The 15142-nt window shown below is 39.2% G+C and overlaps 2 protein-coding genes across 4 annotated transcripts in view; one reads left to right on the top strand and one right to left on the bottom strand.

Annotated features, from left to right (window-relative positions):
- The first annotated feature begins 1264 nt into the window (after positions 1-1264).
- LOC113497972 lies at positions 1265-5171 on the top strand. Of its 2 annotated transcripts, none has more exons than XM_026877830.1 (7): positions 1265-1441; positions 1508-1666; positions 2474-2696; positions 3122-3274; positions 3767-3951; positions 4345-4416; positions 4860-5171. In XM_026877830.1, the coding sequence occupies exons 1-7, from the start codon at positions 1422-1424 to the stop codon at positions 5116-5118; spliced, it is 1071 nt and encodes a 356-aa protein (XP_026733631.1). In that variant the 5' UTR covers positions 1265-1421; the 3' UTR covers positions 5119-5171. The 2 variants fall into 2 exon arrangements, with proteins under 2 accessions (XP_026733631.1, XP_026733630.1); XM_026877829.1 differs by having other exon boundaries at positions 1266-1441; positions 1518-1666; positions 4860-5170.
- Positions 5172-6255: 1084 nt separating this feature from the next.
- Positions 6256-15142, bottom strand: part of LOC113497971 (zinc finger protein 287) — a 49190-nt gene continuing 40303 nt past the window's right edge. Inside the window, exons 2-3 of one of the 2 annotated variants that reach the window (XM_026877827.1) lie at positions 13838-14797; positions 6256-13528 (exon numbers count right to left, since the gene is read on the bottom strand). In XM_026877827.1, coding sequence (XP_026733628.1) covers positions 12618-13528; positions 13838-14797 — 1871 coding nt within the window. In that variant the 3' untranslated portion in view covers positions 6256-12617. The remainder of the gene's footprint in view (positions 13529-13837; positions 14798-15142) is intronic. The other variant, XM_026877828.1, reaches the window with a different exon arrangement.

Below are 15142 nucleotides of genomic sequence, written 5' to 3'. Positions count from 1 at the left end.
AGAGTTATAAAATTCTACCTATTAAATAAATACAATAAAAAAATGTTTAACTCACCAGTCTTTTAGAGTATGCTGACAAGTCGGTAGGCAAGAAAGTTATCGACAGCGCTGACCGCGAACAAACTCTCTTCCATGAAAGAAGATAGTCAAATGCACGTTTATTTACGTTTGCTGCGTGAATGTGTGCGTGAATCGCGGCTTCGGGCGAAGGGTCGCCATTTTGTCGTGCGTCGATTTGTGAGATAAAGCGAGAAAGATATATCGTTCTGTCTTGTTCTGACCAACGAAATTTAATTTTCATACTTACTTCTACTTATTTTATTAGTTCTTGCCTGTTCACTCTGTACTAATTACTTCTCACCGTTTTCATTTTCCATAGCAAAATACGTACCCAATTTCACGTTTCGCACATTGGCAGACTTATGATATTTGACGTAAAAATATCATTTATTTGATTGTCTTTTGTCATTAAGTATTCCATTTTTTAAATCCTTTCAATTATGTCATTAAATGTACCGTTTGCTGTCACGGACACCAGTCAATTTATTTATTTTAGTTGTAACTTGTAAGTAAGCTGTCTCAATCGTTTATTGTCATCTTTGTTCCTTACCTATGTTTATTTCTTACATTTGCCTAATAATCACCTTAGTCTACATAATTATAAAGCGCAATTTAAAGATACCTAAGGTGTTTGATAGACCTACGACCTCTTTAATTAATTCAACTCATTAACCGATATTACTAGGGTAGGTACAGGCATCACCATCACCGTTAACTTGTCGAGATGATCCTATAAAATGAAAAGCAAATGTTTTGTACTACCTACGTAGGTACCACAAACATAAGTCTTGTCATCTTCTTACAACATAACTTCTCGTCGGACTACCTTCATTCGTTAACATGGTGACATAAATGCGTTTAATTGTAAAAAAATATCGTATTTCACGCGTATTTCTATCGACAGCTTCCCTACTCAAGAAACATTTTCAATAGGACATTCCATACTAGCGACATCTTGTAATAATTATTAACACAAAATTGACGTCTACCAAAACATTAACCACCTTTCTTCGTATTTGAACATTAAATTAAGAGATGGCGTAAGTAACGACCCAATAATGTTTCAAACCAATTACCACATTAAAATGTAGACTATTTATATGTATATAATTAAAAAGGGTGAAAGAATTTGTATTTCTTTAATAATGTACTATTTAAAAAAAAAAGTATTGACTTATCTGCTTATAAGGGAACGCAGTTATATCAAGATTAAGATCAGCTGTTTTATTGTCACTGTCAAACAACCTAATGTTTTCGTATTGTAAACATAACCTTAAAAAAAAGTTCCGTGAGCTTTGAACTGCCTTTTACTTTATGAAAAAAAAAATACATATGTCTTAAAATGTTTCAAAACCTACTAAATGTTTGTAGGAAGACACAAGTGAGTAACTTCATTAAATTATAACTTTGTAATCGTAAGTAAATTGTGTTCTATTTTTATTGTAAGATATTTCCAGAGTTCCGTCGGCTATTGCTGTCCGAAAACCACAACCTCTTTTGTTTCAAGACGTCAATATTCTGAAGGAATAGACAGTAAATACAATGATGTAGAAAGAGAAAAGATATTGCAGGTTATTAATGATTCCGATGTCACAAATCTGTCGAGGTAAGAACGTAAATTAAATAACAACAAAGGCATATGGATATATAAATCAAATTTTAATTATAAATGATTATATTCCACGTCTTCTTTTACACACTTTGAGACCAGGTGGCATTATCTATGCCAGGGTTGGCGAACCTTTATGCATCAAGGTGCCATTTTTCCTAAAAAAAAAAAATGGGATCATTCGCGTGCCATCAAATAATTTTGACTTTCTGATTATTTGGAAAATAATAATTATAAATACTATCAAATTGATCGTCTTAACATACCTAATTCTGCGACGTGCCCAAAATATTGTGTTGCGTGCCATTGGTTCGCCTACCCTGATCTATGCCATCGTTTTATTATGAGTGCTATATATCATAGCTAACTTATTAACATATTTATGTATTTGTAATACATATTATCTTAGATTGATCACACCCAGATACAGAGCAAATGAGCTCATCAATCAAAATCTTTGTCCTTTGTAAAAATTAAATGTCCGGTAATACAGTCAGTTAGTCAAAATGTATTTAATTTGAATTGAAATAAAAAAAGCAAGTAGAGTATCGTTGTTTTTTGAGTCACACATTTCTCTCCTTTTAACTATGGTGAAATCTTGATTCTCTTCTTTTTCTTGAGATGTTCATATATCTTTGAGAAGGTATACCAACAGATTTCTCATGGCAATGTGCTGGAGTACAAGACAAGGCAAACTCATTATACTCACGCTTTCTTTAGGCATTAAAATATTAAGGTAATCCTGATGACTTGGTCTTTTTAATTTACCTTTACTTAAAATATTTATTTATTATTACCTTTCAGTTATGAAGTGAGTAAAGCAAACATAAAAAACTTTTCGCAATGGAAAAGTAGTAATGGTAAATTAAAAACTTTATCAGATATAGAATATGTTGAAGGTTTCTCAGAGAAGTCAGCTAAAAAACTGTTTAATAGTATATTGGGTGGACCTGCAAAACAGAAAAAAGTTGCTAATAAAATCAAAGGGCAGATCTTACAGCCGGCTCTCAGTGAAAGTGTGAGAAAAGTGAGTATTAAATCAATTTAAGAAGGGCTTTGTGTCCTATTTTGATCTTTATTTCTCTTTTATCATAAAAACTTCAGTGGCACTGTGATGCATGTTTCATCCACAAAACAGAACATTGATGTATGTGAAATGAATGTTGAAAAAAACCAAATGTTTTCTGATTTTAATTTTATATGCTAATCTAATCAGCGTTGTTGTAAGCTTATAACTACTTCACACAGTTTCAATAGATTTAAGTTATTATAAACTTTTTTGTTCTGGTTGTTACTTTCATAAAATATATAATCATTCAAATCACGGATACAGCTATCATACTACATTTGAGTCCAAAACTAGTTGGACAAACTCAATAAATATATCCTGCGTTATAAAATAATTATTAATAATTTACCTTCCCTCCGTTATAACTGTCCATATTTTTCCAGGACTGTAAATCAGTATTAACGGTATACATCACAGTGAATTCAGTTACGTGGACAATGATAGATAGGAATAACTATGAGGTGCAGGAGTGGAAGTACTACGGCATCGACTACCCAGACGGCAAGAAATTCCAGATAACTGATATACTGGACATTGTAAGTAATATAATTACTGCTTACTCTCATGAAACCAATTCATTTTTTTTATTCGCATTCAGTTAAATAATCCTTGTGTCGCGGGGGGTTTCACAAACATTTAAGTCACTTGCACAAAGACACCCAGACTCAGAACAAGCATTCGTGAATTACATAAACTGTTGTCCTACGCGGGATCGAACCGGCGACACTCGGCTATACGTGCAATCGCATTGATTTTGTTAGTACCAGATCAGTGAGAGTAGGTAGCGCTGATCGCCGCTTACACATTCGCGTCGACCTCGAAGGTGACCGTGATTCTAAGATCCGCCTAATTTTTCGGTCACCGGTGACCTATGCATTGTTTTAACCTTACCCCGTATAGTCAAATTCCATTACTGTAAGACCTATAAGTACAGTATTCTCATTGATATTTTCTGGATCACTTTTGATAATATGACAGTGTGCGAAAGTGTATGTTGCTGAATATGAATAACAATAGATTTTGTTCAGGCTTGGCGCGTGACCCGACAGCTGCCCGAAGCGGATATGTACGTGATGAAGGCCGAAGCCACGACCTTACGAGCGGCTGGCAGTGACCCCAACAATCCCAAGGTCATCGCCGTCAACCTGCAGAAAGCCCAGATGGTCGCCATGATTGTAGCTTTGATAAACGCCAGGAGTCATACAGAGGAACAGTGAGTTTCAAATCTAATCAATATTTTTTCAGTCAAATAGGCTTCTGCATAGACCCCATATTCAAAGATGCCCATATAGTCTATCCTCCACCTCGTAGAACAGCTCTAGTCCTGCAGAAGACATTAGTTGAGTGTTTACAACTAGGCGCCTGGGTCAATGAAGGGGTTAGGGGGGGGGGGAGGTTAACTACCACTAACAGATTTTGCTACCTTGTATGACAAATATGGTAAAAATATCTATACAACCTCAGACATGCGCAGCCAGGCACTCTTACTATATGCCTGCTTTGACTCACCCGTTAAAGTAATGGCAGATATTTTATCGTAAGTGATTGTAATTTAAATATAATATATTATTACAAGATTTAAACGAAAAATATTATTATTTTTCAGTGAAAGTGAGGACGCCGCAAAGGATGCCTTGAACCAAAGGGTTTACTTCTTACGGCCAACTCTTCCATACAGGTACGTTAATAATAACCTTTTTTTTTGCTTTGTATGACTACAATATGAGCGATCAGTAGTAATAGTAGAAAGGTATAATGTCACGCTCAATAAATGTTAAAAGCGCCCTCTTGTGGTCAATTCAATACTTATTTTTAGGTATAACTTAAAAACGAACCGCTAGATGTCGCTCAAATTTAAATGCGATGGACGAATTTGATACTTTGTCTCACTGACTTTTGTTCCGCAATTAGCCAATTTTAATTGTCCAGATAAAGGCAAAATTCTTGTCTAATATTTCTTAATTATTTATTGGACCGAATTAAACTATTCTTACCTTTTATATCCAGTTGTAGACTTATTCTGAAAACACATCCCCAATCCCATCCCCCACACATACCGGTTAAAAACACGGCCATACATTTAATCACTATTTATGACCTACTATTAAACCTTAATTTCAGATTGTACGGGACCCTAGTGGGAAACGAAAGAGTATCAACAGACCAAACTGTAGAAATTCTGTTAAAGGAACTCAATGAGATTTCACCCAACCAATCCCATGCATACATCCCGGATCACTTGCAGTCCATGTTCAGGTCGCAAAAGGACCTTCAGAAGGACATGCTGGGCCACTGTCTGCTGCTAAGTTTGACCTTCATGGACCTTTGTATATATAGGAATCAGGAAAGAATAGCCAAGCTTAGTAAGCGAGGTGAGTAGTACTAAATAAATATATAGATATTGTTATAAATGTTTTGTAGTGTAAATAAATTGATGATAGTTTTTTTTTTGCGTTTTATTTGTCGTTGGACTGGTCTCCAGTTTTATTTCAAGAACTTTATCCGACTTGGCTAGAGAAAAGTAGAGACTCAAAGGTCAAAGGACAAATAGCCGTTTTGTTTCTTATGGTCACATGATTTAATTCCGTCATTCTTATACATTCGAGTATAGAACACTGGTATATTTAAATTCAGTCTTTCATCCATATTTCAAGCATCAGTTTTGTATTTCAATAAAAGGAATTTTCAAGTAAGGAACGAAAGAAGGAAAGTTTATCTCGAAAAAAAGTTGTTGAGCTCACACAACTTTTTGTATGGCTAAACTAATTATTTAAATTAAGTGTCGACTAGTCATTACATTATTTTTTCAGTTTCCATGCACGCGAACGGTCCTATCTGTTCGTTCGTTGAGTTAATTGCTTACACATATAAATCTTGTACTGGGGGATCCACTTTCTGGATTTGTTGGTTTTCACAATCATTCACAAAGAAGCCTAAGACTTTGAAAAGGCATTGCCCTAAGCGGGGATCGAACCAGCAACAAATCGTTTCTTTTAACATTTATTCGACGGAATTCGAACTCCAAGTCGTTTCTTTCACGAACTCTTATAATCGATTCGATTTTTTTTATTGACACTGGTTGTTTTGGTTTTCGAGTTACTAATGTAAAAGGGTAGGGTATTAAATAAAAATGAAAAACAATAAATAAAACAGCATAATATTGCTTCAGTTGGACTAAAAAGTGTTTATTTGATAAAATACAACGAGCTTACTTTTTACAACATTTTACTTCTATTAATGACAAAAAAAAAAACAAACAAAACCCTTAATACAATAATAATATACATAAATACGATGGTATCATCCTCAAACGTATCGTAACTAACATAAATGCAATTCTAGGCAAGATCATTAAAATCCAAGTAAAATATCATCTAAAAAAAGGTAATTAAAAATAATTAAAATATCTTTAGAAGTTACATCAAGAAAAATCTAATTTAAAAATTTTCTATAGATCACACATACACTTTTGACCTAACCAAAGTTCAAATTTTGTATTTAATACTGATATTATTCATTTTGGAAGAACTAGAAAATATATTTACAATTTCACTTTAATAATATTACTTTTGTTTTCGAATGCCAACGTTTCAATTTATTCGCCCGGATATTTGTGACCATATCGCAACCAACTGTTTCCTTCAAAACAAAACAATGTAAGAATGCTATGGAAAACAACTGAAGTCTGTTCTCAACTGTTGTGTAAAAAGTTCGATCTTGTATTCTGGGATTGTCTAAAATGAATTTGTTATATAGTCTATTCGGTGTCTCTGTAGGTATGTAAGAAAATATACTCTATTGTAACATGTGGGCTGGCGCTGCGGGCTATCGGTTAACATAGGCCATCTTATTGAATACTATAACTATTTATCAATATATTTATTTTACTGTAATGGACTGTTAACAAGAACGAAACACCCTGCGATTGATATACACACATGAAATGAATCCTAATACTATTAAACGTGTCAACTGTCAAGTAAATAATGATCTGCGTGAGAAGTTACGTCAGTCGAGAGCCGGTAGCTCGCAGCGGCAGGAGATAACTCTGTAGAAACCTAACAACAGTGTAACATTACCAGTCTATTGTATATTATAATAAATATGTACAATTAATGATATAACAGCACCCATTAATGAAACCAATTTATGCCCCAAGGTACGCCGCCTATAACGCTCCTAAATAAAATATGTATAATATCACCGCACCTTTGTATATGTCTATTGTATATAATTGTATATTCTGTATATGTATTGTACTATATGTAAAACTGTTATTGTATGGCTTAAAATAAGTATTGTAGCAAAAATAAGCTGAATAGGCGACGTAGCTCCATCATTATTATACACACGAAAACTTTGCGTTCAATAAAATCTGTAAAAAACTCAATCCAGACTACAAGATCATTAATCTAAATATGTCCATATTTTATTAAAAAATTCAACAACACTTATTTTATTGTGGAACTGTTTCAACAAGTCTCTATTGTGATAAAAAATTATTCTTTTGTATCCTTATACTTCCGACAGCGGTTGGCGAGTGGCAGTGAGTACAATCATACGTGTAGACTAAGTTATCAAATTATTATAGGCCATTTTTATGTTGGCTACCAATTATTTTATTAACACTAACAACTATTTTTAAAATAAGTCATTTATAAAATAAATTATTCAATAATATCGCCAAAAAATCAAGTGTATTGCACTGGTGCTGCACTAACTGCAGATATACGCTTTTATGCTTTTAAACTATACATAATGCAAATAACACTTAGGCCGGGCGCACACGTGCGACACGAACCGTCCTGCTTCAGAGTGTGGGTCGGACGTGTGCGCCCGGCTTTACAATAAACTAAACGTGACACAAATTACAAAACGCCGTTTATGTTCTACATTGATAAATGGAAGACGTTGAAATAATTCGTAGCCAACTCTATGAAATTAAATCTGTTACACTAAGCTCACTTATCATGCACAAAACTCACGATAATTATAATAGCGATTGCTGTATCGACGGCAACCAAAACAATAAGGTATCTTATAATGTATTTCTATATAATAAATGGGAACTTGGCGTGACATCAACGTAACGGTAGTGTTGATTATACAATAACTTACAATATATTGCTTCGTTTGTAAGTTTAAACATATTAAGCATGGGATATGTGTAAAATACTAAACAGAATGGTTTTCGACTCAAACATACGCCAATTTTTATCCTATAAGTAGACATTACAATTTCATCATGAGATCACAATTAAATGCAATAAGAAACGAAGGAATTATTGAAAATGTTTCGGTTTTAGTACGACTGTACGAAATTATAGATATACCTGTAATAGATACCGCATGTGGCACATTATTTTCCACTTCAGCCTTCACCAAGGTTTGAAAGTCAGTAATGGGGGATGATGACAACTTTGTTCAGTGTCCGTATTATAGTTGCATAATAATATAAACGCATTTTTTATTTTGTCCCGCAAATATAAATTCATCAAATAACAGTGAATTGAACTTATACGTGACGTCACGATTGTGTATAAATTTTACGAAATCGTTACGTCACAAGCCCCCCTCTTTTATCTTGGTCAACTTTTACTGTTCAGAAAGATGTTAAAATACGTGTCTAACATTTTTTAAATTGTCTGAGGGACTAAATCGTTTCTTTATTATTTTATACGCTGTCATCATCCCTATTTGTTTGGTTGGTTTAGATGTAATTAGATGTAATGCCTGTCTTGTACATGGCCATTTTTATCAGTGCAAATGCACATATGTTTAGTGCTCGTATCACCTACTATGCGGGATCTATTAGAAATTTATCTATACACTAAACTAGTGTTACCAAGCTTCGCAATGTCTTAGTTTCACTCACATTGCTAATTGTATTTAATACAATTGACGTTATTTTGATAATTAAGTTTACATGCAAAGTATAGTTTTACAATGCAATCTTTTTCTCTCCTTTTAATATGTTTTAACAACTTAAAAATACGCAAAATTAATGTTATACTGTGTTATATACGAAGAAGGAGATTGTTTGTTAGTTATGTTTTATACTGCACTACTGCGGGTCTACCAATGAACCTTGGAGTAATATGATTGCAGTTGTGGGAGCTTGACACCGCGCTACATGGTGTAGAGCGCTATCTCTTTTCCACATCTCCAATATTACTACTTCAAGAGTTGATGGTAAGTCCCTGTTACCTCTTAAAAAGTATTTCATGACGCTATGGGGTATAAATGTGTGCTGGAATTTGATTCCATTCAAGAAGTCCGTTCGACAGGAATTGGCAAAATGGTTACAGATTCTACTATATTCTAAACTACGGGTAGTCTGTAGAATGTTGCTATTGTGTATAAATAAATATTACGTATTGTAAAGGTAGGAACATGCTTGAAACCTAATTTAATGGTTTAACTTAATCCTCGGGAAACATAATCCAAGAATTGTAAATATTGTATGCCTGTATGTATGGATATCCGATCAGAATTGGACGGCTCGCTAGATACGTCATTAAACTGTTTAGCTAATATGAGTTTAAGATTGTGAACTACGAGATTTGCCAATTACAATTTCAAATATATTTCCAAGATAGTGTGTTGACAATCACACGTTTCAGCACTTAAAATTAGTTTCATAAGAAAGCAAAACCGTGCTCTCCAAAAAAAATATTTTACAAAAAAATCATTTCGTACGCAATAAAAACTAATAAGATTAACTTTATAGGTATACATACACGTGTAATTGAGCAAAACTTAACAAAACAGTGAGCATTACCAACAGAACAGCCTGGGACGCTTACAATCGCGTAGTTTGCGCTTTTGACTAAATCCTCATTTGTATTGATTGAAACGGACGCACGGAATACACGTTTTGGCTGACAATTACTTTGCTACAGTCCGGTTTCAATAAAAACCAAAGTATTTTCTGTATTGCAAAACTGCCTCGAATTTTCCCATGATATGTATTTACAATAACCACACTGAATGTAAGAAATGAAACCCCTAGAGAAACTAACGTGCACGCCGCGACAGATGTTAAAGTTGTGCAACATTCATAATAGTTAGTTTCCATCGATCTCCCACAAGTCTCTAAATGAACAAGTAATCTTAATGGGTAGCTAGCACGTTGCGAATACGACTCTAACTTTAAGACTATTTCACATTTACCTTTTAATAATATTGTATGTAATAAATGTATAAAATATCATCTGTAATCTCTGTATACTTAATCACTTCTTGTTTATATTTAAAAATTAAATCCATTTGTATCGGTATAAAAATCTAATAAGTATAAATCTGAGGTTATATCTCGGCTATGGCACTGCGTTGTGTTTGTATTCAAACTTTGTACTAGGACACGTCGCGCCCCTCCCGCCCGGTCATAAAATATATATGTATATTGTATAAAAATACTTATCAACTATTATTGTTTAAGGCTGCTTCGTGTATGATTTAATATAACTGAATCCTATGGTAGTGGGGTGCGGGGGCGGGGGCGGCGCGCGCTGCCTCGGGAGGGCCACACGACTGTGGAAAACTTTATTCACGGAAGATAAATCTTTCTAATTTTCTTCGATAACGATGTTTTTTTCATTTGTAAACCTCCGAAAGTTTGATAGGAAAATTAATTGGAAAATAAATGTTACCTTTTGGTTGGTCAGTTGTGAACGTAGCGTTTGTCACGTGACGCCGTCACCCGAGTGGCGGTTGCTTTGACTTGATAGTCCATATCTTAAGGTTAATGTTTGCTCTCGTATACGACATTATTTGGTTCGTTTTAACATATCCCGGTGTTAGATAGCTGACGCCAGACGCTCACAACTAGCCCCCCTATAATTTTCATAACTGCCCAATATGATAAATTTGTCATAAATCAACATACAACAACCCAACTAAATAATAATATTGCATCGATCACTTCTTAGTGACAAATAATAAAATGGTATTATGTTATGTGACTCCCACAAATCCACCTTACTATTACACCTATTATTTAATTAACAGTTCATATTATGCGGTAGGAAAACGAAACCATCACAATAATATAGTAAAATAAGCTATATAAGTTGTCTATAGATACAAACAGAGATATTAAAACGTTAAAAAGGTTGCTGGACTATCCTGGCACTGACCGCGTAGTTTATAGTCTGGGAGACTCGCTGTGTGGCTGACTGCTTGTTTTGTAGGGAAACCGAAGCGGGCACATCACATACGCCCGCTTTACACACACTATGAATCAACCATATCCACGAATACAGTTTACTTTACCTTAACACTATTAATTTCGAACCGCAAAAAAGTGTGGATACGATAATAATTACTAGACCCATAGCCCATTACCAGAATACTCCAACAATGTCACAAATTCATATAATATTTTTATTCTTCCTAAATTCTAAGTTATTTCGCGATGAATGATCGAATTGCTTGGTAATTCGAAAGTCTAAGCTAAATTAGAAATAAGATTTACTCTGGCGTACCCTCCGTCCCTTGGATCAAACTACATCAAAGCACTTTGCGTAATCACACACGTTACCTAATTGGTAAATTTTACTAATCTCACTCGTATAATGTTATCAAATCAGTCAAGAAAGAGAAGGCGAGGCGCGAGACAACAAACAAACAAACAAACAAACGTTTACTTCATTACAATTTAGGAACATAAAACTTTACAATATCGAATCGCATTGCAATTAAACGAAAACTTTACAAAGTAAAGAGTTAAACATTCATTCGACTCCACTGGATCCTCGACCACGTCTACGCACGAACGATTTAACGCTAAATGAGTGAAATAGACTCCTAACCTATCTAGCTATCACAGTCCTCTCTCAGTCTGACCCTTTCCACTTAAATGCATCTCTTTTTGTCACATCGTTGAAAAAACTGGTAACAACCTAAACTAGGCCAACTATAATAGAAGCTGGTAGAAAAATTTAAAAAATCACTACACTATTTGGCACCTATAGTGTTACGAAGACATCTCCGGAATCTCACCTTGTTATTAAGAGTAAACGCTTTAATAAATGTAACAAAACCTGGTGTAAGTACGAACTAACAAAGTTTAACGTTGATGGCAAAAGGTAACCTACGTTTTTGGTTTGCATTCTTGATTGTTTTCACCGACGATGTTCGTTCTCCCTGCAAGACGCGCGGCTCGAAGCCCCGAACTCTGTCTATAGCTAACTCGTAAATTCTTATCATTCTTTATCGTTATTTTTAAACATATTTTGAGCATCATGGATCCCTTTATAAAACCCCATGTCTTTGCCAGATTTTATCTCTTAATACTCGTAAATAAAATTAACTTAATACATCTACAAAATATGTATGTATATTTATTACAATTAGGCACAACGTCGCGCCGGAAACATTCATCGCGAAATATTGATAAGTGGTAAAAGATCAATTCTTAATGTTTAGATTTCAACGAAGTGTTTTAAATTCTAATCTTCTGGCTAGATTCGCTCGGATAGTCCGCAAAAAATGTTAGCAGAATCCAGAATCACCGAGACATCTAACTCTTACGTGGTAACTTAATGATTACGGGACAAAAACGCTAACTGTACTCGCTTCTTTGACGGTAACACTACTCGTGATGAACTCTGAAACTGTACAACGCGACTGACCTCCCGATGGAGTATAAACAGGACGTTATTTACAGATCGAAGCTCGTTTTACAGCGATCCGGTTAATGATACATCGACTACTGAATGTACTGGTAGAGAAGCTCGCGCCGCCGCTCCGCCGCGCCAGCGGTCAGCGCGAGTCGTATACGTGGGGCCGCCGGGCTCAGTTGTAGAGGCGCTCGGCGGCGTACAGGTCGTGGGGCGCGTGCGAGGGCGCCGGGTGCCAGCGCGGCGGCGGCGCGGGTCACTGCGCCGGCAGGCAGGCCACCGGCGCCGGGCCCACGGCCGGCTTGAACTCCGCGCCCGCGCCGCCGAACTGCTGGAAGGGCGGCGCGTAGCACTGCGGGAAGTACAGCTCGGGCTTGACCACGGCGGCGGCGGGCGGCAGCGGCCGCGGGGTCTTGTTGGCGTCGGCCCGCCGCGCCTTGGCCGCGTGCGGGTTCATGTGATTATCGATGTGCTTCTTCACCTCCGGCTCCGTGGCGAAGCGCCGCCGGCAGTTCGGCATCGGGCAGCAGAAGGGCCGGTCGCCTTGATGTGTCCGCGTGTGCTGGTCTAAGATGGCCTTCTGCCTGAAGTCCTTGCCGCACTGGGTGCACTTGTAGGGCTTCTCGCCGGTGTGGATGCGCAAGTGCTGGTTGAGGATCGTTCGCTGGCGGAAGAAGCGCGGGCAGTACACGCAGCCGTATGGTTTCTCATTGGTGTGGATGCGCAGATGCTGCGTAAGATGCGACTGCTGTCGGAAGCGCTTGCCGCACTCTGGGCACGGGTATGGGCGAGACTCTATATGTATGCACCCGTGCTGGAGCAGTGTTGACTTCTGCTTGAACTCCTTTTGGCATATTGGGCAGCGCACGTACAGGGGCATCGCACGACCGCCAAGAACGTCCGGTAACTTACCCCCTTTCAAGTATTGCAGAGAGAGGCCTGAGCTGAAGACTGAGTGGTTGAGACCTTTTGTATCTTTGAAGTAAGCGGGGTACTGCGCAGTGTCGCCGGGAGAGAAGCAGGAGCCGCGCTGCTCGCCGTTCTGTCCGTCAGCGTCGCCGTAGGTCGACTGCACCTCCTCCTTGTTCTCATCAGCTGGAAATGGCACGTCCTGGGGCCACAGAGTCGGCGTTGTCCCGTTCTTGAAGATAAGATGTGGCGATACGTCTGTAAACACGGAATACACTGGTTAATGAATGGTGTAAGAGGTCCGATGGATAAAAACCGACGAGTGGGTTAATCAAACTAGGAACGGTTACGGAAGCGTCCGGCAGTCGGTTCCGCGTCTCGCGAGCGCCCTCCGCGTTGCGGGCGACGAGAGGACCGAGAATTTGTTCGATAGGAAGGCCAATGGATGCGAGACCGAATCGACGGTGCGGGGGCGGCGGGAGCGCGGGCGCCGGCGGCAGTGACCGGCGGTCAGTGCGGGCGGCGCGCGCGGGGGCCGGGGGGTATATATGTGTGAATAGCGCTCGCCTTGGTGTGTGCGGACGTGCTGGTTCAGGATGGCCTTCTGGCGGAAATGTTTGCCGCACTCGCCGCACGTATATGGCTTCTCACCGGAATGGATGCGCAGGTGCTGGTTGAGGATGGCGCGCTGCCGGAACGAGCGCGGGCAGTACACGCACGCGTACGGCTTCTCGTTCGCGTGGATGCGCAGGTGCTGAGTCAGGTGCGACTGCTGCCGGAACCGCTTGCCGCACTCCGGACACCCGTAAGGCCGCGAGTCCGTGTGGATGCGCTCGTGCTGCAGCAACGTCGACTTCTGTTTGAAGTCCTTGCCGCAAGTCAAGCATTTGAAAAGGCGCAGCTCTGAATTTGGGTTGTGCTTGCGCGGCTTCGGTGGCTCGGGCTGCACTATGTCCGGCAAGTGGCGGAGATCTGGCGCCGAGTACTGGTCTAGTGGACCTTCTAGGGAGAGCACACCACCGTTTTGTTTTAGGTAGTGTAGCGGAAAACCGCCAGTGCCTAGCATGTGGCTCGTCGGCCTCGCCTCTTTAAAGTAAGGCGTGTACTGTTGCTGAAGATCGGGCTGAGGCACGAAGCACGGCGTCCGGTCGAGGTGGTCCTGGGAAGGAGGCTGCGGCTGTGGTTGGCTCTGGAGCTGTTGCTCCACTTGCATGTGCTCGGGAGAAGTCTGTTGTTGTTGCTGTTGCTGCTGTTGCTGTGCTTGTTGTTGCGCTTGTTGCTGTGCCTGTTGCTGAGCGAGCTGCTGGGCAGCGTCTTCCGCGGACGTGGGGTCCGGGGGCGGCGGCGCGGGCGGGTAGGGTGAGGGCGCCGGCGACGCGAGCTGTGGCTCCGGCTGCGGGGAGGGCCCGCCGGGGCTCTGGTGTTGCATCGGCTGGTAGCCGCCGTCCAGCACGCCGCCGCCCCACTGCGTGCCCGGGGGAGCGCGCTCCACGCCATCTTTGTAGAGGACGTAGGGTGTTGTCGTGTCTGAAATTAAAACAAAAACAATGTTATCAATACTGAATCATATAAATAACAAAGACGGCAAAGACATAGATATAGAAATCTTTTTCAGTTTCAGTCGGTATAGTGCCTTAATGTACGGCCGGCTTGTTAATCGCGAGGATAGCTGAGCGGCCCGGCATTGTGTGATAAATGGCGAGCATATCGCCACAAAGGGCGGTGGCGTGCGACTGGCTGCACAGCAAAGCTCGCGACATCGCGTGTCGCGCGCGATTCATAACACTCGCTGCGCCAAACGAATAAGAATTTAATAAAATGTCACGTTTTGTGCCGCGAGACGTTTTGGTAGTTCCAACCGTCGCCGCGTCG

Source organism: Trichoplusia ni, chromosome 10 (assembly GCF_003590095.1).
Source record: "Trichoplusia ni isolate ovarian cell line Hi5 chromosome 10, tn1, whole genome shotgun sequence".
Classification (NCBI taxonomy): domain Eukaryota; kingdom Metazoa; phylum Arthropoda; class Insecta; order Lepidoptera; family Noctuidae; genus Trichoplusia; species Trichoplusia ni.
The sequence above is the reverse complement of the archived record's forward strand: the minus strand, read 5'-3'. Positions and strand labels throughout refer to the sequence as shown.

Coding starts and splice junctions, on each gene's coding strand:
- LOC113497972 (XM_026877829.1), top strand. CDS start 1,403: ATGTTTCAAAACCTACTAAATGTTTGTAGGAAGACACAA. Junction 1,667..2,473: donor GATGTCACAAATCTGTCGAG/GTAAGAACGTAA, acceptor ATTACCTTTCAG/TTATGAAGTGAGTAAAGCAA. Junction 2,697..3,121: donor TCAGTGAAAGTGTGAGAAAA/GTGAGTATTAAA, acceptor ATATTTTTCCAG/GACTGTAAATCAGTATTAAC.